Source organism: Miniopterus natalensis, chromosome 18 (genome assembly GCF_054644295.1).
Source record: "Miniopterus natalensis isolate mMinNat1 chromosome 18, mMinNat1.hap1, whole genome shotgun sequence".
Lineage (NCBI taxonomy): Eukaryota > Metazoa > Chordata > Mammalia > Chiroptera > Miniopteridae > Miniopterus > Miniopterus natalensis.
The window spans coordinates 37,784,781-37,811,702 of record NC_142098.1 but is presented as its reverse complement, the minus strand read 5'-3'; the positions used below and the strand labels follow the sequence as shown (position 1 = coordinate 37,811,702).

The window sequence follows — 26,922 nt, the reverse complement described above, 5'->3', positions numbered from 1 at the left end:
TCTGGGCATTGCTACGTGTGTCTGAGTTGGATTGTGTGGCAAAGTGGGTTTTTATAACTGGTGCCTCCCTGTATGTGTCCATGGCAGTGCCTCTCTGTGTGGTTTTGTAGCCTCTTGTGAATGGAGTGTCCATGGCAATGTGACTGTGGATCATCCAGCTCACATGCATCAGAATGTGGGGCAGGCAGTGAGCCTGGGTGCCCTCCAGAGGGTGCTGGGGAGCCATAGAAGGTGTTTGTTTCATAACAGCTTTATTGAGATGTAATTCACAGATCGTAAAATCCACCCATTTAAAGGGTGGAGTCCATGACCCTGCCCTGGGCTTCCCACTCGGCTGGGCTCACACGTGCTGCCTCCGGTGGCGCAGCACCTCCGTGGGCGTGAACAGAAAGTCTTTCTGACAGGCTTCGCAGTGGTACGGCCTCTGCAGGGCAGACGTCTTCTGCTGGGGCTCGGGGAGGGCTTCCTCAGCCCCTGAGAGAAAAGAAGGGAGGCTGAGGGCATTGCTCCGCTGCCAGCTCTCACCCCACCCAAATCCCGGTTACCCGAGGGGCTCAGGTTCTCCCAGCCTTTGGGGAATCTGGCTCTGCCTCCTCCAGGAAGCCTTCCTAGAGGCAAGTCTTTAGTCTGTGTCCCAGGGAGAGACAGAGACTGAAAGACAGACACAGAGAGCCCCAGGTGGGGTCTGAGCACTGCAGCAGGCACTGTGTTGGGCCTGCATCCCCTGGCTAACAGCAGAGTTGGTGCGGCCAAGGTTGAGATGGCTGCAGGACATAAAAGAACAAGAGACACAGCCAGAGAGACAGAGAGAAACACGGACCACAGACCACAGAAAGACAGACTGCAAGTAATGAAAGTGGTAGCCCTCCAGGCCCTCCCTGACCCAGGCTCCAGGTCTCTGTGACAAAGCCAGTGTGTTGCACTGGCCAAGACCAGAGGGTTGAGTCCCCAGTGTCCAGTGAATGCTCAGATACACAGGAACAATCATAGGATGGACAGATGCCCCAGCCCCCACAGCCACGTCCTTACCTGGGGGACCGTCCTGCGGTGCCTTGGGGCAGGTGTTCTCGTGGGCGATGCGCTCCAAGGGCGTGAGGGGCATGTGCAAGCCACAGTGGGGGCAGGTCCAGAAAGTACGGAGACAGTCACTGTATAGATCCGTGTCACTCTGCAGCGGGAGGACTGTATCAGGGCTTAGCCCCTGCCCCCCAACAGTCATCCTAGGTCCCTTCCGGGAACCCCTCAGGGCTGGCAGGCCCCATCCTGACCTGCATGCCTGGACTAGGTTGAAATGTGGTTGGGGGGCTCCCCAAAATCCCACTCTCAGGGGCAGTAGGGTGAGGGGTCAAGATGGGGTCCATGCTCACCGTGAGGCAGTTATAGGTGAGGAAGTCAGTGACTGCATAGCCCCCTTTGGTGGGGTGGGGGGAAAGGGCAGAGCTGCCAAAGAGGCCGGGGAGACTGGGGGTAGTTGTGATGGTCTGGGGTCCCACATAGAGGTTCTGGGCTTCTAGTCCTGTGAGCCGCCGGAGGCTGTAGGGGACCTAAGGAAAGAGAGACGGGAGATAGACTCTAGGAGACACTATCAGAGCACCAGGATCCAGCTGTGTCTGAAGTCCATCCCTGGATTTTTCAGTTATGGGGGCCAATTGCTTATGCCAATCACCAGATGGTTTCAGACACTCATGACCAGAGTCTTGTCTAAAACATGCCCAGATGCCCCAGCCCCCATCTTAACTGCCTTTCCCAGGCCCCTCCCCTGCTCCCTGCCACTTGTGGGACCACATCCAGACAGTGAGTCTGACCTTTAAGTCTGGCCACCTTGCCCTTCCTTCCCCCAGCATGTCAGCCTATTCCTCTTTCCCTGGTTCACTGGGTCCCTCCACTCCTCCAGGAAGTCATCCTGGATTGCAACCTTCTCCCCTATCCCTGCCACACCTAGTAAAATCAGGATCAATTCTCAATTCCCACTGAAGAAGTGGGGGGATTGGTTTCCAATCTGCTCTCTCCAAATCTGTCTGTTCCCCATGAGTAGACAGCGTACAGCTCCCCTCTCACATCCTGCATCCCTAACTGTAATGCAGGGTAACCATCTGCCGAATGAGGGCTACACGGTTAACAGTGTGGTCTCTGGAGCCAGGCACTGGGGCCAGATCCTGGATCCAACCCTTACGAGCTGTGTGACCTTGGGCTTGTCATCACCTTCCTGGTTTGAAAACCCCCAAATGTGTGCACACTAAGTGAACTGGAAGCTGGGCCAGAGCCATCTTGAGCCTTCGTTCCTGTGGTGGACGCCCCCTCTGGCCAACGATGACGCAGGTACCCAGGCGTTGGGTACCTTGGATGCTGTGAACTGCAGCAGCTCTCTGCTCAGGGCCACCACCTCCTGGCGGTTGACAGGAGCCCCTTCCTCCTCCTCCTCTTCCTCTTCTTTCCCCAGCTGCCCCCGACGGGCTTGATGGGCCAGTTGCCGGTCCAGGGCACTTTCCCAGCGGGCACGGAGCCGCAGGGAGGCCGCGAGGAGCCGGACGGCACTTTCACTATCCGCAAGCTGGAGCTCCAGCCAGCCATCAGCCACCAGGCGCGAGCAGTCACCATTGGTGTCCAGGGACCGACTGAACAGCAGGAGGGACTGGAAGAGAGGGGGCAGAAAACAGGCAGTGGGCAAGGGGCAGGATGCCATCTTAGAGGGGCCGCCACCTGGCTGGGCTCCTGCCCACTCACTCATTCATTCATCCACCTGCCCAACCATCTGTCTATCCCTCCACCTGTCCATCCATCCACCTGTCCATCCATCTACCTGTCTATCCAATGTATCCATCCACCCCCACCCATCCATCCATCTACCCCCACTAACAAACATCTGCCACACGTCTACTCTGTGCCAGGCACTCTTCCAGGTGCTGGAGATACAACTGTGAACAAGACAGACTGAGTCCCTGCCCCCACGGAGCTGACATTCCACTTGGAGAGACAGACTAACAAAGGCTACAGTAAAACAGAGTGCATCCTAAGAAGGAAGGTCGGCATTACTGTGCTGGGGGCAGACAGCTGAGGGAGTCGACATCTTCACAGGCTGGGGTTACAGGCACGTACGCCTTTGTCAACCCTCATCAAATGATGTCCCTAACTCTACATTTTACCCTCAAATATAGAAATAGTGGGCACCAGTTAATGGGATGCATGCTGGAGTGTTAGAGGGTGAAGGGCACTGATGTCAGCAACTTTGAAATGCATCAGAAATTAAAAAGAAAACCCACCTATTGAAATGGGGGGTGAGTGGAGAGAGGACAGGTATGTCATCCAGCAGAAGACGAATGTCACCTGATGGATCTTGGGAGTGAGGATATGAGTCCTCACCATACACATCTTTCAACTTTTCTGTTTGAAAACTATCACACTATGTTGGGAAAAATTCTATGGGGACGGGGCAGGGGGACTGGATGGGGCAGGACTGGCCACAGGTCGATGTTTTGGGGGCTGGGTGAGGAAACAGGAGGGTTCAACATGCATTCCGTCTACTTTTGTGTATGTTTAAAATCCTCCACCACAAGCAAACTGTGCAGGGGGAAGAGGGGAGGCTGCACTCCCAGGCAGCATCTCAACTTGCAAATCTTCATGTCCCCCCGGAGGTCCTGCTGATGGCCACTGCTCTGCCCCTGGCCCCGCTCCCTCCCCTCTTCCCAGCACTGACACGAGCATCTGGCTGAATCCTTTATCTTTATCTGTGTTTCACCATCTGCCTCCCCCACTCATGTGTGAGCCCCACGAACACAGGAAGTTTTGTCACATCTGGTCATGACCACACCCCCAGCACCTAGACAAGTAATTAGTGCCTGGTGCAAGGTAAGTGCTCAATGAATGAGCGAATGAGTATAACTGAGCAGCTTAGAGCTCAATGGAAATCACAGTAGCAACAAAATCTGAGTTTGGGGAGCCTAAAGGTTTCTCTTTTCCCTCGACATGCCTTGGGGTCGAAGCAAGGGGGTCCTGGTAATGGGACATCCGCAGCCTGTGGCCCTGGCACTTTGGCTTGGCTGCTTGCTCACTCTATGGCTTAGGCAAGTGGCATGCCCCCTGCCCCGACTCCCCCAGAGTCTCTATAGTGAGAATATGGCCAGTCCTAGAACTCTAGGGCAGCATGCAGTGAGCCACATGGTGTGGCAGCTACAAAAACGCTCTCTGGCTACAGGCACATACACAAGTATATCTGCAATCTGAGCACATCCTTGGCTTCCACCCATGTCCAGCCTCCTCGCTGGGCTCCCTGCTTCTGCCCCTCCCCTAGTCAGACCATGTCCCAGCTGTGCTCCGAACCCTTGGGGGGGGGCCCTCAAGCCTCACCTGCCTCCTTGCCTCCTCTCCCCCTGATCTCATCTCCAGTAATTCTTCCCCTCACCGACTGACTGCTCCAGCTGTTTCCTATGTGAGCCAGGCTTGCATGTGCCTCAGAGCCTTTGCACTTGCTGCTCGACACTCTTCTCCCAGAGATTCCTGTGGCTCCTCCCTCCCTTCAGGTCTTTGCTCAACTGTACCTTCTCAACAAGGCCCACCCAGATCGCCTTGTTTCATGCTACAACCTGTCCCCTACCCTCACCCTCACCGCACCCCTCCTAACCTTCTCACTCTATTCTAATTTCCTGGGACACTTGTCACCCTCTAACATCTCATTTAGTGCTGTCCTATGTTTACTGCTGTTTTCCGTCCTCCCGGCTACATGCCAGCTCCAGGAAAGCAGGGCCTGGGGCTGGTTTAACAGTCTGCGGCTAATGCCTGCAGCCAGCCGGGGAAGGTGCCTCCTGCCCTGGGGACAGTCACCACACCTGGGAGTTGTCAGGGACCCACCTGGAGGGCAGGGATGCGGACACAGCTCACCAGGTATGGTTTGCTGGTCTCCAGCAGGGAGACAAAGGTGAGGAGCTGGTGCTTGCTGCTCATCTTGTCCTTGTCATCTGAAAGGATCAACAGGACAGCTTGGGCCCACCCTGCCCACCGATCTCCCACTTGTACCCCTACAACCATCCGTCCCCCGGTGTCTGCCTGTTCCCCCAGGCCGTTTGCCCATCCATACAGAGAACATGCTCACATGCAGGCAACGATAAAACATCTGAGACTTAGTTTTAAATACTTTGTCATAATGACTATGACTCTGGCTATTCGGTAATATTGAGAAATATTGTTAATTTTGTTAGGAATGAGAACAGCATTGTGGTGATGCTAAAAAACAGTAATTATTATTATTATTACTAGTGATCTGAAGCCTGAAATACGATTTTAAAAGTTCCGGCAAAAAGGAAGAAAAAGTATAGGGTCAGAAAAAACAAGGACAGCAATTGCAATAGCTGGTGAAGGCTTGTCCACTTGGAGGATATGTAGAAATTTTCAAAATTAAAAAATAAAAGGGGAAAACAGTGTAACGGGAAGATGGTAAACTGACTAGCAATTCACAGCAGTTAAAAAAAAAAGTTTCCAAATCTATCCTTGATGTTTAAAATTACAAACCTTATCTTTCTGAGTTAATATTTACTACTTGAGTATAATGTGTTCCTTTTTACAAACAAGGAGAAAAGTGAGCGGTGTCCTCAAGCTCAGAGCACACAACTAGCAGTCAGGCTGCAGGCGGGCGGCCCCCTGGGAGCACAGAGGCAGGAACCTCCCGAGGGGTCGCTGGGGCTGGGACCCGCCTGGCCTGCATGCAGTGGCTCAGGGAGGCAGCTTTTGTGGCCTGGATTCAACAAGCAGGTAGGCTGGATCCACTGCCTGAACTCTGCCTTCCAGGTCCGCAAGGGCTGGGAGAGGCCCAGGGCAGGAGTTCACAGCTCACAGGAGGGACAGGCTAAGAACTCAGTCCTTGGGAACGGCCACTGTGCTGAGAGGTCCACCCACGCCAACCAAGGAGGGTGAAGCTCAGCGCGGAGGTGAACTGCCAAGGACACCCAGCCAGGTGTGGCTCCTGGGACCTCCCAGGCTGCAGGTCCCACCCCAGCAAAGGCCGAGTGTGTGCAGGGATGGAGGGGCAACCTCAGCGGGTGAGGGCTTCTCTCCCCACTTGGCTCTCCGTACCTCGGCTCCCTTCACCGCCCCTGGCCTCCTGCTCCTGCGGGTGCAGCACTTCGGGGCTGCTGGCGAAGACACAGGTGGGATGCAGCACCGTGCCCTGCTTGGCCTGGGTGTGGAAAATCTGGAGAGGACAAGGCATCGCCAAGTGACAAAGGCCCCTGGACATGCTCTTCCCATTGCCCACAATGCTTTTCCTCCACCCTTTGGGCCAAGTTCCCCCCTCCTGTCTCAGCTCAGAAGTCCCCTCCTTCAGGAAGCCCTGCCTGACCCTCCCAGGCTGGTCAGAGCCCCTCTGTGTTCCAACGCGCGCACACACACACACACACACACACACACACACACACACACACCCCACTCTCCATCCCAACCCCAACCACTCTGGGTCATCTCCCCGGGAATAGGTTTGCCCCTCCCCCCCAACCCCCCCCTCCCCCCCGCGGGACTGTGAGCCCCATGAAGGCAGGGCCAGGGCTGTTTCAGTCAAGGCCATGTCCCCAGCACAGAGCAGGCACTGGGACGGTGTGCTGATGACAAAATACACGGGGACTGGGAGCGGGAAGGAGGCCCACCTGGTCCGAGTCCTTGCGGCCGCTGTTGAACTGGTCTGGGATGGCGAACTGAGGATAGAGGCCCCGGCCCAGCACCAGCCTGAGCAGGGCCATCTGGTCCCGGGACAGGGCCTGGGCCGAGCTGGCAGCCGCCTGCAGCTGCTCCAGGTTGTGCCGCAGCTTAAATTTCACATCCTGGTGGGAACATGGGGAGAGAGGGGGTCCCAAGGAGCTTACACTAGAATGTCAGGGCCCAAGGGGCTCTGCAGACAGCTGGGGCCACGTCCTGTCCACAGAAACCTGTCTCCCGAAGTGAGGGTGGGGCCGTGTCCCCTCAAAGCCCATGACAGGGTCTTGTCTTCACTCTGGGAAACTCCACCCCAGACCCCAGACAGCCACATGGTGCCCACCTGGATGTCCACACTGTCGCTGGCCCCCCGGGAGGCTGTGGCCTGGTCCTCGTCGCTGGAGCGACCGCCCTCCTCCTCCTGCAGCCGCAGCACCTTGCGCCTGCGCCCGCCACCCTCTTCATGCTGCCGCTTCAGCTGGTACAGCTCCCGGCGCTCGCGGCGCTGCTGCAGCCGACTGTAGCTGTCCCCCAGCTTCGGGGCCTGGGCCCCTGCCAGCAGCCCGTGGTCCTCCAACAGCTCCTGGGGACAGATGGGGCCCAAGTGAGGGACACAGGGCAGGCTGAGCGGGCAGGCTCTGGACCCAGACACCGTTCACTTGCTGGCAAGCGGTATCACCCTTCTGAGTCACAATTTTCCTCACGCGGAAAAGGGGACATTCCCAGTACCTCCCCGCTAGGGCTGCTGGGGGCCAAAATGCTCATAAGGACAACCTTTGTGAGGTGTGGGCATAGATGACCATGACCTCTCCATGAAAAAGCACTGTCACTGCTGTTGGCCAATGAAGCCGGGGCTGGGGAAAGGAGGGAGACTGAGGAAGGAGAAGGGCCAGCAATTATCACCCAGGGTCTTCCCGGGGCTCCTGTCACGGCTCCAGTTATGCTCCAACCTGTCCCAACCCCTGTGGTTTCCTCAGAGTGTGGTCCTCCCACCAGCAGCAGCGTCTGGGACGTGGGAACTTGTCAAAATGCCAAGTCCTAGGCCCCATCCCAGAAAACTGACTCAGAATCTTGGGGTGGGGTGACTGGGAACCTAGATTTAACAGACCCTCCAGGATTCTGATGCACATTGGAGACGCCCTGCCCTTCACCCACCTGCACCTTTGTAAACAGTTCCAGTGACCCCACTGGATTGGACCCTGTTTCTCACTGAGCTCCAACCAATAAAGGATGTAGGATAGTGGGGGGGGGGAGAGAGAGAAGAACCCCCACCTTTTGTTAGTTCCTCAGTGTCTGGAACCCACCAAAGGTTGAACCAAGGTTCTAGAAAGTCAGGACATCATGAGTCCCCAACACGAGGACCCCTAAAATTGCCTGGATGGCCTTGGTCAGGTGACTGCCCACTCTGAGCCTCAATCTTTCCATCTGCTACCAAAGGGAATGCAAGTCTCCCAGGGACACTTGCATTTTATTTTCATTCTGTGGCACACACACCTCCACTGAGAAGTATGTAGCAGATCTTCTTGTTCTCAAATGGAAAGATGGCCACAGGATATTAATGCCACAAGCAAGGTGCAGAACCACATAATAACAATACCAATAAAACTGCAAACACTGGTGTGAGACCACCTGCGGGCTCTCCTGTACTAACTCGCTTGGTCCTCACAGGTCTCCAAGGCAGGTGCTATTATTACTTCCCCAGCCTCAGAGGCCAAGCTGAGGCCCAGAGAGACACAGCAACTCACCCAGGGTAGCACTGCTAACAAATGGCAGAGCTGGGATTTGCTGTTGGGACATCTGGCTCCAGATTTGGTGCCTCCAACCATTGCCCTACGCTGCTTCCCAGCACTCAGCCCGAGCGAGTGCGAGGCCAGCTTAGCACCCCTGCTCCAGAGGGGAAGGTTCTTTGTGAGGACGGGGCACATGACCACTAGCCCTGTACTCCACCCCTAGTAGCCCTCCTGGATTTCCACCCCCATACCTGGTCCTCAGATGGTAGGGGAAGTGGGTGTAACACGGGACCCTGCTCACTCTGGCAGAGAAGGGAAGAGCTGTGCTCAGGGGTACACTCACTCTGCCTCCCCTCCATGCTGGACTCCCTGTCTGCCTGGGTGGGGCTGGCCCCCACCCCCGGTCCCGAGCCTCACCTTAAACTGTCGCCGCAGATTGGCCATCTCATACAGCCGGTGCTCCTCTATGCCCCGGCGGCGGCACCACTTACGTGAGTTTCTGCTCCGTTCAGATTTCACCTGGGTAGAGGCAGACAGGTGTCAGGGCCTGGCCAGCTGGAGGATGGGCAGGGAGCTGACCTCCCAGCCAGATCACCCAAGCATGGGCCTAAACACCAGTCACCGGGAGAAAGCAAGGCAGGTGGGAGACCTGTCAGCTTCCCCATGACACCTGCTTTCTTCCTTCTTCCAGGTCTCAGCCACACTGCCCCCTTCCTACAGGAAGCCCTCCCAGACCGCAATGGGTCAGACACCCATCCAGGCTCTCTCAGCCCCATGCACTTCCCATTGCAGCCCATTCTGGGTGGGCACTGCCTAGGGATGGGTCTCACTTCCTGCACTGGAAGGCAGGGCCAGGTGGTTTTGCTTATCACACGGTCCCCAGCACTGCCAGCACAGGGCAAGGCCCAGTGGGGGCTCAGAGAATGTGTTTTGGGGTAAAAAGGTGCTACCCTAGGAGTCTGGACTTTCTCCTGATGGCACTGGTTTAATCAGCACTTTAGAACCCAGGTTCCCCTCAAGCCTGAGCTCTGCTGTGCTGGTCCCAAGAATGGGAGAGTCCATGGGCTGGGGCTGGGGATGAGCCACAGCCTCAGGGAGGCCCTGACCCTGTGCAGAAAGACAGTGAGGGTGGCCCTGCTGCTGCCGGCCTCACCTGCACCCAGGTGTTGAAGACATTGAAGAGCGTGAAGGGATCGCCCAGGTCACTCTCCAGGGGCCGCCGCGCTGTCGCACATTCTGGGTTGCTCTGGGCACTGCGGGTGAAGGGTGACTGGACGCTGAGGGCGGCCGCGATGGTGAGCATGGGCTCCGCCAGGTGGAACACTGAGCCCAGGATCAGCATCTTCCCTGGGGGCGGACATGGAGCTGAGCCTCTCCCATCCCCCTCCCTCCCTCCCTCCCTCCGGCTCACAAAGGGCCTCCAGAGCCAGATGGACACACTGTGCTTTCCAGTCATGTGACCTTGGGCAAGCCTGTTTCCCCATCTGCAGGCATGTGGTGGGCACTGTGTAAGCACTGACTGTTTTTCCCTTTCCGGTCAGCACCCCGTCATGGGCCCAGCTTTCCGTTTCTTCCTGGCACTCATTTTGACCTGCCATGGTATTGTCTCCGCCCTCCCTCCAGGATGTGACCGCCTAGGCCAGCTGTGAGCTGGTGGGCTAGGCACAGCAGGTGCTGACTTCTGCACCTATGTCAGTAGGAACTTTTCCCTGCCATCTTTATTTCATTCAAGGCCGAGGCGGGGGGGGGGGGGGGGGGGGCAGGGGAGGGCAGGAGAGGGCAGGGGGGCCAGGGGGAGGAAGGAGCAGGGCAGGAAGAAGGGGACCAGGGAAGGACAGAGAAGGAAGGAGAGCACTAGGAACAGGGTCCCAACATGGTGAGACACCATTTCCCAGCTCAGGCTGTTCCTGCCTGCCCTGTGGTCAGTGCCTGTATGTCATGTGTCTGACTCAGCTCCGCGGGTCCCCTTGGCTGCCTTTCCAGAAAGTTCCTGTTACATATCTAGCGTCATAACATAAAGGCGGGCTATAAAACAAGTCTGTCCTGGTGACAGAGCTCAGGGGCCAGTCCCTCCATCCCTCTTGCCGGTTTCCCCATCTGTGAAAGGGGGTGACAGTGGCGTCCACCTGCTGTTTCATCTGTGATGTGCTCACAGTGCCCAACCACTGACTGAGCCATTGGGGCCCAGAACCGCCCAGCACTATGTCATCTGTGTCTCCTGTCGGGCAGAGCATGGGAACCCACAGTGTCATCCTGGCTGGGGAGTGCCTCCCAGCTTGGCCTGCTGCAGGCCTCTGGGCGAGAGAATGATAGTCTTTCTCTGAGCCTCATTTCCTTATGGAAAGTGAGTGCCACACTCCTGTCCCATGGGAGATGACATGCCTGGTCAAATCCAGACTCTCTCACAGATCTATGCCCCACCCCCTGCCAAACCTCAGTTTCCTAATCTGCACAACAGGGGTGCCCAGAGATGCTACCCGCACTATGTGAGAATGAAATGATATAAGTAAGATCCATAAAGCCTGTCACTGGCACACAGGAAATGCTCACGGGAACGTTTTCTTCCCAGACCTGATTTTCCTGGCTCTAGCCCTGTTTCCGTCTAAAACAAACAAAAATAACCATGTCACAGCCCTCAGAGATGGTGGTCTCCAACTCCTGCCAGCGCTGAAGCCCGAGAGTATTGCAGGGATGGTGGCTTTAACGGTATTAACACAGGCAGAAGGTTCTGTTGAGTGTAGTACTTGAGAGATGGTGCCCCGGGTGCCTGTGCTCTACTGTGAATAATCTGTGGGCCGTGAATTGTCGGGAGAGATAGAATGTCTCAAGTCAGGCGAATCAGGCAAAATGAACAGCGTGAGTCAGTGAGCTGCTCAGGAGGGGCAGGAATGACGAAAGAATGAGTAAGAGAAAAAGGTTTTGAAACCCTTACGACCAACCACAAAGGGCAGCACCAGGTCAGAGCTGGGGACAGGCTGTGCAGAGGCCCCTGTTTGTTTTCTGCTGTATCCCTGGTGCCTAGGACAGTGCCGGGCACAGAGGATGTGTGAATGACCAAACAGGGTGTGGAGAAGAAAGAGGCCTGCCCACAAGTCACTAGAGGTCAAGCAATGGCCCATACCCACCCAGTGCCCTGTGCGGTCACCCCAAGGAGGGGATCCTCACCAATCACGACGTCTACAGGCAGCTGGGCCAGCAGGGACCCGATGGGGGTGAGGGCCTCTGAGCTGTCCAGGGCCCCCTGGTCCCGGAGGTAGAGGATGGCCGTTTCCAGGCTGGCTAGTGGTGGGGGCTCGATGAAGGGAAAAGTTCGGGGGTCTCCCACGCTCATGCTCTTCATCTGGAATAAGAACCGAAGCCCCGGGAAATGGGGGATACATGGGCCACTCGTGATACTTTAAAAGCCCCAATGTTAACGCCCACTGTACAGAGGCAGCGGAGGAGGGCCATTGTCTGTCTGGCTAGCATCTCGTCTCCCAGACCCTGGCCATGGAGGAAGCACATGATCTAAGCTGGATGAGCCGAGGTTTCTCAGCCCCTGGTCATAGTAATTGACTAAGGAATGAGCACATGAACTGAGCTGGAGCAATCAGAATCCTTCCCTAGGACTTTGTAAACGGGAGCTGGGAAAGAGAAATCTCAGAATCCTCTTTTGTGCTAAAGGGCCAGGACAGATGCTCAGAAATGCTGTGGTTACTCTTCCATTGCCTGGGAATTAGCCCATCCACAGCAGATGGAGAAATCCTTAACTGTTCCTAAGCTAGGACCACCCCGCCATAATGGATATGCAAATCCATAAAATCCTCTTTCCTGCTTACAAGAGTTTGAGCTGCATATCTCTCACTTTTGAACAAAGAATCCCCATTAATTCAGAGGCCAGAGGGGCAGCGGGTGGTGGGGAGAATGAAGTGAAACACAGGGCCATCACCAGGCCTGGCATGGCAACTCGTGTCACTATGAGAGAGCCAAAAGAAAGCTCAGAGAGCCTAGGGGCTCAGCCCCAGGAATCAGCCATTCCACCTTCCTCCCTGTTCACCAACCCCTGATGTTGACTGGGGGATTGCACAGTACCCATTAAAAGACCTTTAAATTAAAAGTTCTGGCCTAGCCAGGTGTGGCTCAGCGGTTGAGCATCGACCTAGGATCCAGGAGATCCCGGTTCGATTCCCAGTCAGGGCACATGCCTGGGTTGCAGGCTCAATCCCCAGCAGGGAGCCTGCAGGAGGCACCCAATCAATGACTCTCTCATCATTGATGTTTCTATCTCTCTCTCTCCCTCTCCCTTCCTCTCTCTGAAATCAATAAAGATATATTAAAAAAAAAAAATTAAAAGCTCGGGGTGAGGGATTGGGTATGGGTTTTTTTAAGCTCGCCAGGTGATCCCAGTGTGTAGCTGGGGCTGAGAATCAGGGCTGTGATTGCATCTGGCAATGCCACGCCCTAGACAATTATAGGTCATAGACTGGACACACATGACCCAGTTCTGCTGACAACACAGGCTGGGAAATTGGCCAGAGGGCTTCCGGGAAAGGTTTCCATGGCCTTAAAAATGAGACCCACAAAGGGAGGCAGTTGGTAAAGGAGAAGAAGGTGATGCCCACAACTGCCAGAGCCAGATGGCATTCAAGAGGCAGGCCTAGAGCCTGACAGCCTCAGCTGGAACCCTGTGATCCTGTGGCTTTGGGGAACAATTCCCCCTCAACATGGGATCTGACATTTGGGAGGGAGGAGTGCCGCTCAGTGGCCTGGCCAGCTAGATCTCCCTGGCCCTGAACCCTGGGGTTTACCCTGTCTAAATGCCTCCCAGTTCCTCCATGGCACCAGCACTCAGGATCCAGTCCCCTCCCTACGCCTGCCTTACCTGTAGTACCAGCGCATCCAGGGCTACCCTCCGAATCTCCGGGACAGCGTAGGGGGCGAAGGCATCATAGTCTGATTCAGCATAGAGGCGGAAGCAGACACCGGGCCCCGTGCGGCCCGCCCGGCCCTTCCGCTGCTCGGCACTGGCCTGACTGATCCAGAACTCCTGCAGCCGCTGCAGTTTGGCCTGAGGATCATAGCTCATCTCCTTCACCTTCCCTGGGTGAGGAGGGCACAGGGAGGGACTAGCATCTGTGTGCAGCAGCTGCGCGGGCCCTGCACACGCCTGGCCCTCTCCCCAGCCCTCCATCCACAGACACCCTCTCTTTCTCCTCTATTCTATGAACACTGACCCACAGCTCATTTCAGGCCCTACCCTGACTTTTTTTTAAAATATGTCTTTATTGATTTCAGAGAGAGGAAGGGAGAGGGCGAGAGAGAGATAAAAACATCAATGATGAGAGAGTCATACATCAGCTGCTTCCTGCACACCCCATACTGGGGATTGAGCCCACAGCCCAAGCATGTGCCTTGACCAGGAATCGAACTATGATCTCCTGGATCCTAGGTTGATGCTCAACCACTGAGCCACAACAGCAGGCATCACATTTTGTTAATGCAATCTTTCATATCCTCATTCACACATCTTTTCATTTGTTTTCTCAAGCCTTTGTTTATTCAGAGATTCAGACATCTAACAAATATTATGAAGAACCTACTATGTGTTGGGCACTGTACTCAGCACTAGGGATACAGCTATGAACAAAATGAAATCCCTAGTCTCGTTGGGCTGAATAGATACCATATTTCATCAATTCTAAGACCAACCTTTTTTCATATTGTATTGTCTCTGATGTATTTTAAAACCAACAGCATGTCCATGTTTAATGAACAGCATTTTAAAATCTTAATGGTACATAAACTTATGGAGTGTTTTATCGCTGGCATCCCAAATTCAATACACGGTAACTGCTAACATTTATGAGCATTCACTCTGTACCAGGTACCATCCTAAGTACCTAAGTGTAATCACTCACTTAATCCTTACAGCCTGAGGAAGGCACTGTCATTAATGCCATTTTACAAATGAACAAACCAACACACAGAGTGTCAGTGACACGACCCTGGTCACACAGCCAGCAGTGAACCTGGCCAGGCTGCCTCCAGTGTCCCCTGACCATTATGCTCTGCTGACTTTCCAGAGAACAGTCTAATTGGGAAGACAGGCAATCAATAAATAGATATAAGACATGATGCCCATACTAGGAAGAAAAATAAAGCCCCACAAGGAAAGCAAGAGCGAAGGAGTACAGGGAGGTCACTCAGATCAAGTGGATAAGGTGGGCCTCTAAAGGGGAGACATTCACACAGGCCCTGGAATGGGATGAAGGAGTGAGCCCTGTGGACATCTGGAGAAAGACAGCTCTCAGCAGAGCCAAAAGTAAGTGCAAAGGCCCTGAGGCAGAGCAAGCTTAGAATGTCTGAGATTAAGATGGTGCCACTGCTCCACAGCCCTAAATGCCACCTACTCCCAGGCTTTGGTCTGGCATTTCTTTCGCTACATCTGCACATCTCCAAATCCGACATTCCCCTCTAGGTGCCTGGGGTAGCAGGGGGGCAGCTCTTACCAGAATCTACTACAAAGCGGATCCCATCAATAGTGACGGAGGTCTCAGCGATGTTGGTAGAGAGGATGCATTTCCGGACTCCAGGGGGGGCCACATCAAATACCTGGGGGAAAGTAAGCAGGTGACATCAGAGGCTAACTCAGCCCTTACTGATCCGTGTGTCCAGGGGCCTCCTGGAAACCCCCTGGATGGCTCACACCCATATATCTACACTAGCCTCGGTGCCTTCCATCAAACCCTTTCCTCAAGTCTCCACCTCAGAGATGGCTCCTCATTCTGGACCAGGAATCTAGGCTGGCCTGGGTCCTCCCCTCCCCGTGTTAGACACACCTGAACATTTGAACACCTTGGAAGTTTCCTGGTTTCACACTCTCCTTCCCAAACCCACTTCCCCTACCCTGGTCCAGGCCACTCCTTTCCCACCCAGATGCTGCTCCAGCTTCCTCCTTGGTCTCTGGCATCTAGACCTACTTCTTCCAATCTCTCCTTCACATGCAGCAGAGGGATCTGCTGAAGCACAAATTGGCACTGGCCCCACCTTGTTCAGAACCCTCCCATGGCTCCCCAGTGCGCTTGGGACAAAGCCCAGGCACTATACTGGGTCCTTACAGATTCCTGGCTCTATGCCTTTGCTCAGCTGGTCCCCTGCCTGGCTGCCTTCCTCCTCCTGCTCCAAATCCTCCTTGTCCTTCACAGATAAGCTCCATCGCCTTCTACCTCATCAGGAAGCTCCCCCACCCACAAGATGGGAGCAGCCCCCCTGCAGCCCACAGCCCTCCAACCCCTCCTCCTCCCCTGGCATACACAGCTAGACCCCACCCCGCTTGGCTGCACATGGTACCTTGTCCTGGTCAGCCACAGAGAGGGCACTGTGCAGCGGCAGCACCACCCAGCGCTGCGTGTGGCTGGCATAGGTCTGGGCGGCCTCGAGCACGGCGCTGATCTCCGCCATGCCACTGAGGAAGACGAGGAGGTCGCCCCGCTCCTCAGGAGGGTACTTATTGTCAATGGCCTCCAGCACCCTCAGGAAGGGCCGCGGGTCCAGCTTCTCCGACTTGGACCCTGTGGGCTCCGCCTCAATCGGCTGGTACACGACCTGTGAGGAGATAGCCCCGGGCATGAGCGCACCCTGTCACTCCAGCTCCAAGCAACAGGGCGGGGACACCACATGCTGACCGAGAAGAAGGAATCATTCAGACAGCAGACAGCGCACTCCAGCAGGACAATCTGAGGAAGATGCAATAAAATCGCAAAGTATCAAGGTAGCTGGAAGGCTTCTGGGGTGCCAGCAAGGTCTGATGTGTCTTCATCTAGGTGCTGGCTCCATACAGGCATTTAGTTGGTGAAAATTAACTGAGCTATACACATATGTACATTCTTTTGCATTTGGAGTATAACTTCAACAACAAAATTTTAAGGGGTGCAGTCAGGATGAAAACCCGAGAAATCTCTTCTCAGAAAATGCTATCACTCTTTTTTTATGGCTGCCTAGACGACAGAATGATGGGCATTTAGAACCAGAAACCACAAGGGACAGTGCAGTTTCCTGGCGCCAGGAACTTCAGAGCTGTTACCAATTCTTGGCCCAAAGACACAGAGAAAGTCTGCTCATCTTCCCTGGGACACTGTCGCCTAGAGAGAGACAGATGACATTTTCCAGCCTACCTTGTAGCTAGGTGGCACTGAGAGAAAATGGAAGTAACTGTAAGGTCACGTCCAACTTCAAAACAAACCAGACTTTCCCTGGAATTTAGCTCTTTCCCTTTTCCCATAAACTCTTACTATCCAGACCAGGACAACTCCCTAGGACTCTTACCAGCTGTGGTGTTGACCCCCAGGGGACATTTGGCAACATCTGGAAACACATTTGGTTATCACAACTGGGGGAGGAAGATGCTATTGGCATCTAGTGGGTAGAAGCAAGGAATACTGCTAATGATGCCACAACACACAGAGCAGCCCCACAACTAATAATTATCCAGCACAAAATGTCAACAATGCTGAGTCTAAGGAAACCCTGCCCTATGAGACGGCACAGCAATGAGAAAGAGCGAGCCTGGGTCCCTGAATAACCACATAGAACTGAGTGCCCATCAGCCTGGACCAGCCAGACTGCTGTATAAGAAAAATAAACTTCAGTGTTATTTGAGCCTTTACATTTTTGGGTCTCCTCTAATAAGCACTTAGCACTCTGCCTGGCATGTGTAAATGCTCAGAAATAGCAGCTTTAAAAAAGACAGAGAGAGAATATCCTTAATTGAAGGGATGGGAAGCAGAGCAGCAGACAGAGAAGGGACGGAGACCAGGTGGGAGGACTGGGGATGGGGAGGAGGGGGAAAGCACTGACCGTGATAGGGAAGAGCCTCCCGGGCACCTGCACCACAGGGGCATTGCCGAAGTAGCTGGAGAAGAGTGAGATGTTGATGGTGGCCGACATGAGGATGACCTTGAGGTCAGGCCGCTTGGGCAGCAGGCACCGGAGGACGCCCAGGAGGAAGTCATTGTGGAGGTGTCGCTCATGGACTTCATCCACGATCAGGACCTGGTACTGGGGCAGGCTGGGCTCCCGCTGGATTTGCCTCAGGAGCAGCCCCACTGTCAGGAACACAATCTTGGTGGCCGCTGAACGTGTGCTCTCAAAGCGGATCTGGTAGCCAACCTGGGGTGAGTGGAGGGTGGTGGTCAGGAGACGACCCTGAGCCTGGCACTAGCTGATGTTCTAACCACTGAGCCAAACCAGCCAGGGCCTCATTTTTTTATTTTTTTTTTTATGGCTGTCTAGAAAAAAGGCTGATGAATCTTTAGGACACTTCCAAATGTTTTTCACTGTTACAGTGCTATAGAGGCATACCTCAGAAATACTGCCGGTTCAGTTCCAGTCCACCACAATAAAGTAAGTATTGCAATAAAGCAAATTTTAAGTTTTTTGCTGGTGGTGGGACTTGCTTTCAATTTGAAAAAACAACAACAACATCTGTGACGCACTACAAGGCGAACTGCAATAAAGTGGGGTCTGCCTGGTCTAGGTACTGTTAGTGTCTTCATCATCTGCACCATATCCGGGCCAATCTGTATATAAATGTCTAGAAAAATCACTGCTGGATCAAAGGGTAAGTACTTCTGTAACCTTTAGCAACACTGCCAAGGGCAAGCAATTTATTCCCCACGGTCACAAGGGAGAAAGTGGAATCCTATCAGCTCCAACTCACCTGTGAGCCAAACTGACTGAGGCTCTCAAAGCCAACGCGCTTGGCCAGGGAGATGCAGGCGATTCGCCGGGGCTGCGTGCATGCCACGTGACTGAAGCCAGCGGCCAGCAGGTACTGGGGCACCTGAGTGGACTTGCCACAGCCCGTGTCACCTGCCACCACCACCACCTGATGCTCCTTCAGTGTCTTCAGGATGCGGTGCCCGTACTGGGCGATGGGAAGCGCCGCCCGCTCACGCTGCAATTTGGCCAGCCGCCCAAACGCCTGCTTTTGGCCAAAGTCCAGGTAGTGCAACAGGGCTCGGCGGAACTCGGCCACTCTCTCTGGGGGCAGGCGCCTGCCCAGCCCCCGAGAGCCCCGAGTGTCTGGGCCAAGGACGGACAGGTTGATGCGGTAACGGGGGTCGTAAGCTCCAGGTAGGTCGGCCAGTGCTGGGATGCTGTGCTTGGGGTGCCCAGGGTCTCTCTCCTCCTTCCTGGAGGTCTGGAGATGCTGGAACCTCTGTAAGCGTTCGAAGAAGGCCCAGAACTTCTGGCACTCCTCAGAACCCTGGCGGATGTAATCCTCGTCCTGGAAGAAGGCATCCTCGAACAGACGCCGGGTGTCTGCACAATTCCAGTCCCATTTCTCTGGGGTCTCCTCCCTGGGAGGCCGGTGTCGGTCCTGGTGATCCCTGCCCTCCCTTGTTCTGGGAGGAGGCATGTTGGGCCTACTCGCAACACTGTCACAAAATTGGCCTCAGTTCTCACGACCCGGACCAAACATTCTCATCCATTCCCCACCTCCTGCAGTGAGGTTGGCGCCTACAAAAAGGAGCCACTTTTTCTTCAAAGAGCTAATTTTCCTCCTCACACGTGGGACAGGCCCACTGCAGGCAATGGCAGAATAAGTGACCAGGGACCTGGGTCAAGCTGGTGACACACAGGGCACCTCATGGCTCCTGCTGCAATCTCTGGGATAGACACAAGTTCATCCTGAGTTTCCAGGCCCTGAATGTTTGGGGGAAGAGATCAGAAGACATTCATTTTAGAAACATTTACTGAAAGCCTGCGGGGTGTAAGCACTGGGCTAGGAGAAGGGATAGTAAGAAGCAGGACCACCCTGAGCCCCACGGGTGGTCATGGTCACATGAAAGAGACAGATACGCTCCAAACTCTGTCCACCCAGCGGTTGGGGCTGTGGGGCCCTTCCCTGACCAAAACCACGTGAGAGGTGTGGTAGAGCGAAGAATAAGGCAGCGGGTCTAACCTGGGGCCTACTGAGCTGCAGGACACCCGGGAGCCCTTTGAAATTAAGTGCACAATTTCACCACTGTTATGTATTGTTTGTGCCTGCCTGGCACAGCCCTTCCTTCTTTTTCTGAATAGCAGTACATACCTTCCTTTGGAGAGCTGCCCTTCCTGCATTCTACCTGGTTCTGATGGCCTTTAAGTTAGAGAACTCGTATTGGTTGGGCAAGTCACAAAGACCTGGCAATCAGATCTTTAACCAGTGACTGGTTTGAGAAGTGGACACATGACCCAAGAAGGGCCAATCAGGGCCTTTTTCTGGAATTTATACTGGGTTACTAGGAAAGAAAAGCTCTCATTTTATCTACCGTGTGTAAGCAAGGGTGATATAAACCGGGAGCTGTTTGTAATAGCTCTTGAACATGAGCCTTTCCTAGATATTTATCCTAGAAAAGCCTGCTTGTGGGCAGAATGAGGCACCCACTGAGCTACTACGAGAAAAGTGAAAGGAGCTGGGGAGAAGCCTGGCAACATCATTTAGTGCTTGAGGCTTAGTTTCCTCCAACCCTCACTTCCCTGCTACACACAAAAAATGTCTTTTTGCTAACAGTCAGGTTTCTGACTCTCAGTGCGTAAGTCCTAACTAATAAAGAGCACACCCTAGTATGTGCAATTTACTGGAGGGAAATCTATCTCTTGGACTCCTAAAGGGGTTTATGACCTTAAAAAGTGTTCAGAGCCTTTGATGGTAAAGGCTTTGGAGTCGGTCAGATCCAGGTTTGAATCTCAGCTTCATCATTTACAAAGATGTGTGACTATCAACAAATTAACTCCTCTGAGGATGTTTTCATCTATAAAAATGGGGACCATACCCATCTCAAAACATGGCAATGTTTATCACCTAGCCTGGTACAGAGAAGCTAAATAGTAACTAGTATTCAAGTCCAATGCTTTCTCCCAATAATGACTAACACAGAGAAAACAGCAAGAAGAACCAGGGGCATATAACCTGGAGAAAATTACACTCAAAAGGGGATAATTCGCCTTCATAATGGTATTAGCGATGCTTTCACCTTCTCTGCCTCAGTCTCTCAAGGGTCCTCATGGAACAGAGCGCAGAGATTCGATCTCTGTGGTCTCAGGCAGAACTCAGGCCAACCCCGGGAGTTGTTAGAGCCAGATACGGGTTTCTGCTGAGGAACTTGTGAATGGCTGAGTTGTTTCCCAGAGAAGCAGTAGCCCGTGGGGAGTGCACATCACTTCTTCTTAAACACCTGGACTAGGTAGTGCAAGAACAGTTTCGAAGCAATTCCTATTCTAGGAAGGAAGGGGGAGGAAATGGCCTTGAAGGGCTACTGTGATCCTTTAACCAGTGGTTCTCAGAATGAAATGGAGAACATTCCTCTCCGACTTTAAACCGCCTATGTGTGCATGTGGGCGCAACAGAGCATCCCCATGGCTCTCAAGGAGTCTACACCTTTAAGCTATGTTTTAGATTTTCCGGGTCTACTAGATTCTCTTTCACTGTGTCTCTGACCATCTCTTGGTTTCTTTCCTAGGTCCGTGGCTTTTAGAGGTTTTCTTTGCTTCCCTATTTTTCTCCTCTCTGATGCCCTATCTTCGGGTCTCAGTCTTGTCTCTCAGTCCATCTGACTCACCACCCGAATCTCTCTTCCTTTTCTTAGTCTCTGGTCCTATATCTCGCTTCATTTATCTAATTCGCTCCCACTGTTTCCATTTTTGAGTCTGATTTTTTTTCTGTAAGTCCAACTGTCTTTCTCCATTTTACAACCTCTATTTCTCTACCGTTTGCTAGTTCCCTCTATGATCTTCCATCTCCCAAGTTCCGGTGCGATCGCATTTCTCTCGGAGTCTCTGCGGGCCTATCGGTGGAACCCATCAGCTTCTCGCCCTCGATCTCTCTAGTTCTCAGCTTCCCTCCTCTCTCCACCTCCCCGTTTCTCGGTCGCTCAGTTTCTCGCGGCTTCTCGTGCCTCCATGCCTTTCCGTCTAGGGTCTCCCCGTGCCCCAGGTTCTCTCAGGGACGCTCAGGCTCCATCTCCATCCTCTTGCCCCGGACCCTCGGCCTCCTCCAATACGTTTCCTCGTCTCGGAATCGCCCCCGACCCCTCAGCTCGCTCCCAAACTACCGGCGACCGGCGCCGCCACCGCCGCCCCGCGCAGCCGCCCCGCCCCCCTCACCTCAATAACCGCCGCGAAAACTTGAACTTCCGGTATCAGCGTTCCTCACGCGCCCGATACCGGTCCTGCGCCTGCGCAAGCCGTCCCACTCTGCGCCTGCGCCTGCGCCTGCGCCTGCGCCTGCGCCTGCGCACGCTCCTGCCGCGCTTCGCTTCGGGCGGAGCCTCGGGCGGCGCGGCGCCCTCTAGGGACCAGTAGAAGCGCTGCAGTGGAGACTCGCTCTGAGACCCGCCCGCTGGGATCACCCGGACGCTGGGGTTTCAACCCAATGAGGGAGGTGGCCGGAGCCCAGACACTAGTAAAACACCCCGAGGTTTACTTATTATAATCAATAATTATTAATGCATAATCCTATTATGTATAATCCACCCTATCAGTTCACTAAGAACCCAGCTCAACTCCCCAGCTCCCTGAAGGCAGGGGCCCTGTCTGCCTTGGCGCTCCAATGTTCTCCGGCGTCCTCCACGGGGGGTCGACAGTTGGTGTTTGTTGAATGAATAACTAAATGAATGAGAAAAGCGAGTCCCCTTTCATCCTACACGTGCCAGACTGAGCCTCCGTTTCCCTACGTATAACACGAGCATAATAGATTGTTGAGGAAAATAGATGGAAAAGTAACCACGAGGTACAGGAGCTGCTTTTTCCCTACCGCACATACAGGCGCTCGATAGAGGTTAGATTTTATTTTATTTTTTAAATATATCTTTATTGATCTCGGACAGAGGAAAGGAGAGGGAGAGAGAGAAACATCAATGATGAGAGAGCCATTGACCGAGCCCACAACCCGGGCATGTGCCCTGACCGGGAATCGAACCCCGATCGCCTGGATCCTGGGTCGATGCTCAACCCCTGAGCCACGCCCGGGGCGGGGTTCGATTTTTGCTGCAGGTTAATGTCGCCGCTGGGAAGGTACCGCCTTGGGTTCTGGAGTCAGGTCTGCGCTGCGGCTGCCCCAGTGAAGGGGACAGAAGCCCGGGCTCCCTGGAGCCCGCTTGCTCCCTGCAGCGGGGGAGACAGACGCGGGGATCAAAGAAAATAGACTGTCGCTCAGCTCGAACCGCTCTACGGAGCAAAGCAAAGCAGCCAGGGGAGGCGCCGGGCTGCCGCCAGGTCGTGGCCGGGGAGAGCTGGACAGCAGCCTCGGGGCAGAGCTGGGAGGCTGTGGCGGGGCCCGGGCCCCGCGGGAGCGCATTCTGGGTGAGGGAATGACAGTCGGCAGCGGCAGCAGGCCCCGGGTCCGAGGGCCAGCGAGCAGGCTTGTGCGGCCGGGGGGGGGGGGGGGGGGGGGGCCGCGGGGGGGGGGGGTTGACCATACCCATGGCCAGGTGAAAGCTCCGGGAGGAATTCGAGCAGAGGAGCAACATGAGACGCGATCTGACTGAGGTTTTATCAGAATCCTCTGGGTCCTGGGAGCAGACTATAGGGAATCGAGGTGCAGAAAGGGGCCCAGGGAGGCGGCTCTGGACTAGGTGAGGGATTGCGGCGGCTGGACAAGGCCGATGGCAGAGGAGATGGTGAGACGCGGGCGGATTCTGGAGGCATTTTAAGGTAGAGGCCGGAGGGATTGGCTGACAGGTTGGCCATGCAACGGGAAAGAAAAGAGAGGCATCGAGGACGACCCCAAAGGTCTTGGCCTGAGCACCTGGAAATGTGGAGTTTTCAGGAAAGAGATTGGGAAGGTGCGGACGGGGGTCTGAGAAAGAAAAATATAGAACTCCATTTTTATCATATTAAGTTCAAGTTCTATATTGGACATCGATTTGAGATTTTAAGTGAGAGGCTGGATATGTTCAAATAAAACACAAACAGCCATGGGTGGGTGGTTTAGTTGGTTGGAGCGTCGTTCTGGACACCAAAAGGTCTCAGGTTCGATTCCCAGTCCAGGCACATACCTAGGTTGTGGGTTCGATCCTGGATTGGTCAGGGCTCATGCAGGAGGCAACTGGTGGATGTTTCCCTCTCACATCGATGTCTCTCTCTCTCTCTCCCTTCCTCTCTCTAAAAATCAATTTAAAAACACACACATATCCTCTGGTGACTATCAAAACAAACAGAGACCAAGCTTGAAAATTCCCTGAACAGAAATAGTTTAGTCAAGCAAACAAAGCTGAATTGAGCTTCTTTTGCAAGACTAGCCTGACCTGAATCATTTCTTGTTATGCATCCGGAAATCGTACGCAAAATTTGAACTATTTCCCAAAATTTGAACTGTGAGGTAACCACTGACCAATTCCCTATTATTTAAGAAAATTTTAATACTATAACCAATCACTGTGAAAAGTAAAGTCACTGTTTTCACTGTGTAGGCTGCTTTATAACAATATTCACCTGAGCCTCATTCCATGTGTTGGTGTGTGTGCTCCCTTGCACGCTGTCTTTTGATGTGTGTACAATAAGCTTTTATTAATTACTATTTCAGTGGTTCATTGGTTTCACTTCTGTTTTTTTCTGAACTCTGGACAGATGTAATTATCAAACTATCAAAGACTGAATTGTCTAAACTTTTGGGAAATAATTTGAATACAGATAGGTCAATTCACACATTATTATCCAAAGAAGGAAAAGAAATTCCTTTACCTCCATATCTTGTTTCCTAAGCCCTATTCTTCTAGGAACTACTTTTTCTACCTCTGGGCTTTACCAAATCAAATAGATGTTCTCTTACACACACAAAAAAGGAAGGAAGGAAGGAAGAAAGGAAGGAAGGAATTGACTAATTGACTAAACACTCTAAAATCTGCAAAAGAGAACTACAAATGTTTTTGGAGGAAGTAAAGAACAAACATGAAATCAAGAAGAAAGTCACAAATGACCAAGAATATAATTGAGTAGCAAACTTGAAACTAATTCTTGGAAAAACCTTCAAGACCTAGTTCTTCGGAAACTTAAGGAAGTCATATATTCATGGTAAACAAAAACATAAACAGAACAAGCAAACTTAAGAACAAAAAAGGGGAAGTTACAAAAAAAGAAAAAGATTTTTTTGGCTCTCTCCCTCTCGGAGCATGGGAGCATGTCCGTGCTTTTTCCTCCCCTCAGCTGCGTTACATTTCTCTTTCCCTCTCCTGAGCTCCAAGGGCCCTTCTTTTGCTTCTGTAACTTGTTTCCTGAGCCTACACAGCCTCCTTCTACCTCCTCTGTAACTTTCTAAATTACAGCTAAGCTACGGAACAATCATCATTCAGAATCACCTGAAATCTAGCTGAATGGAAGTCCTACAACTAAGGATACAGAGGAGAAGCCACGTCAAGACTGGTAGGAGGGACAGGGTTGCAGAAGGGGCTGGTCCCACACCCACGTGTGTCGGATAAAAGCAGGAGGTATATCTGGCTGTGAGGTGCCCCCTGAGGAGCGAGGGATCCTGGCCCCACAGCAGGCCCCCCAGGCCAGGGTTCCAGTGCCAGGAAGAGAAGTCCCATAATTTCTGGTTGTAAAAACCTGAATGAGACAGGGCTGCCAGAGTCCTGGGCAGTTCCTCTTAAAATGCCCACATTTGGACTTACTTGGACTCACTCCCTCTGAGTGCCAACACTGGGGCAGCAGCTCAAAGGACACCAGGGACACATGGGGAGGCATCAGGGCAAGGGTTGGAGGAGTAGCTTTCTCCAGACAGAAGTGCTGGCAGAGGCTACTGTTCCTTTGCTGAGCCCTTTCTCCGCAGAGCTGGCAGGCAGGCACCATATCTGAGTCTCCACCAACCTGGCTAATGCTGTTTGCCCTGCCCTAGTGATTTCCTGAGACCCCGCCCCACCCAACCCATGGGCCCTGCCAAGCTGTTTCCAGTGGCTTTTCCGTAGGAATGGCCTGTCTTGTCTCATGCTTCAGACTTTCCTAAAATCTCTCAAACAAGCAGCATCTGATCTCAGCATGTTTTGGTCACTACTACATCCCAGTGCCTACAATAGGGCCTTGCAACCTAGCAGGTGCATGATACATGTTTGTTGAGTGAATAAAGGAATAAGTGGCAATAGCATTGAGCCCCTGGATCTACCTATGCCTGAAGCCAGCTTTGTGAAATGGGATAGGAAAATATAAACCGGTTTCCATCTAGCCTACACCTCCATCTCCGAGACCAGGTCGTGGCTGGTGGATTTCTTGCTGACCATGCTTACATCCTTGCTCTGTGACTCCTGCAGGGCCCAGCGACATGTGGCTGGCAGTGACTGGCAAAGCTGAGCCCGTCCGAAATACAGAAAGAGCACGGGATTGAGGCAGCTGTGAGCAAGGGCAAGGCCCACAATCAGGGGCTCAGCCTTCAGGGCCCGGGCCAGGAGCTTGGAGTGTGGGGCAGCCACGGTGAGCACCAGCCCCAGGATGTGGTAGGGGGCCCAGCAGACAAAAAAGCCCACCACAACCGCTGTGCCCAGTGGCCAGCGGCGTCGGGTCGCAAGGCACAGGAGGGCACTGTGGCAGGTGGCCACGACCGCCAGCGGCCCCAGGAAGCCAAACATAAACCGAGTGGCGGTCACTGTGTTCTCAGCCACGGCCGAGCCGCCGTAGTCCACCACGCACTCCAGCCGATGGGGGTAGTGCTCCTGGTGCAGGCGGCGGTAGAAGGCCGAGGGCACAGTCAGCAGCAAGGCCAAGGCCCAGGCCGCCCCGCAGGCCACCCGCACCCGGCAGGCCCTCCGGTCCACAGCCCAGCAGGCGGGCCTGAGGGCCAGCAGGCAGAGGTCCGCGCTGAGAGCAGCCAGGAGCAGGACGCCCGCGTACATGGACAGCAGGATGACCGACGGCAGGGCCCGGCAGCCCACCGCCCCGTATGGCCATTCGCCCCCGCGGGCCAGGGGCACCGACAGGACCGGGAGGGACACGCAGCAGAGCAGGTCAGCCACGGCCAGGTGGAGGAACCAGGCGGCTCCCGCCCTGCGGCGGGCCTCTCTCCTGCTCACCCAGGCCACCATGGCGTTGCCCGGCACGCCGACCAGGAAGACCGCAGCGTACAGCAGGAGGGGCGCCACACGGACGGGCCCGGGGGCGGCACAGGTGCCGTCGGCGCAGTCCACGGGGAAGTCCGGAATCTCCTCATAGTGCCCGTAGTCGTGGGCGGCAGAGGTGTTCTCCATCCAGGCCCCAGGCACCTGGGCAGGAGACAAAAGTCACGAGACCTCGGTAACAAAAACTCTCAGGCCCTTGGGATCCTCGGGTGGGGAACCCCAGCCCGTCAGGGTCTTAGGAGCTAAGACATGACATTAGAACCACGGCGAGTCCGAATGCTGGGATTCTAGCAATACCGTTGGAACTAGCTTGTTGACATCTTGGAATTCTAGAGTGTTCCAGCCTAGAACCCCAGCCTATTCGAATATTGGAATTCTGGAATGCGAGTGTCGGAGCACTGGCTGGTGGGCATTCTGGAATTCTAAAACATGACAGTATTAGAACCCAGCTT

At 54.0% G+C, this 26,922-nt stretch overlaps 2 protein-coding genes across 2 annotated transcripts; both read right to left on the bottom strand.

Moving 5' to 3' along the window:
* Positions 1-242: 242 nt before the first annotated feature.
* On the bottom strand, positions 243-21,591 carry DHX34 (DExH-box helicase 34). The gene is made up of 17 exons (XM_087826796.1): positions 21,534-21,591; positions 18,103-19,091; positions 17,241-17,552; positions 15,735-15,989; positions 14,894-14,996; positions 13,267-13,484; positions 11,571-11,745; positions 9,559-9,752; positions 8,823-8,924; positions 7,019-7,258; positions 6,630-6,803; positions 6,064-6,181; positions 4,846-4,952; positions 2,339-2,632; positions 1,368-1,544; positions 1,030-1,168; positions 243-474 (listed from the first exon to the last, which is right to left on the bottom strand). Exons 2-17 carry the CDS (start codon positions 18,802-18,804, stop codon positions 341-343), a joined length of 3,444 nt encoding a protein of 1,147 aa, XP_087682922.1. The 5' UTR covers positions 18,805-19,091; positions 21,534-21,591; the 3' UTR covers positions 243-340.
* A 3,994-nt stretch (positions 21,592-25,585) lies between these two features.
* Positions 25,586-26,614, bottom strand: C5AR2 (complement C5a receptor 2). The gene has a single exon (XM_016216729.2). The coding sequence runs from the start codon at positions 26,597-26,599 to the stop codon at positions 25,586-25,588; it is 1,014 nt and encodes a 337-aa protein (XP_016072215.2). The 5' UTR covers positions 26,600-26,614.
* Positions 26,615-26,922: the final 308 nt, after the last annotated feature.

Excerpts from the sequence above, each read along its gene's own strand:
- DHX34 (XM_087826796.1), bottom strand. The coding sequence starts at position 18,804 with ATGCCTCCTCCCAGAACAAGGGAGGGCAGGGATCACCAGGACCGACAC. Across the intron at positions 17,553-18,102 it reads TCAGTCAGTTTGGCTCACAG|GTTGGCTACCAGATCCGCTT; the intron begins GTGAGTTGGAGC and ends CACTCACCCCAG. Across the intron at positions 2,633-4,845 it reads TCCGCATCCCTGCCCTCCAG|TCCCTCCTGCTGTTCAGTCG; the intron begins GTGGGTCCCTGA and ends CCTCTCTTCCAG.
- C5AR2 (XM_016216729.2), bottom strand. The coding sequence starts at position 26,599 with ATGGAGAACACCTCTGCCGCCCACGACTACGGGCACTATGAGGAGATT.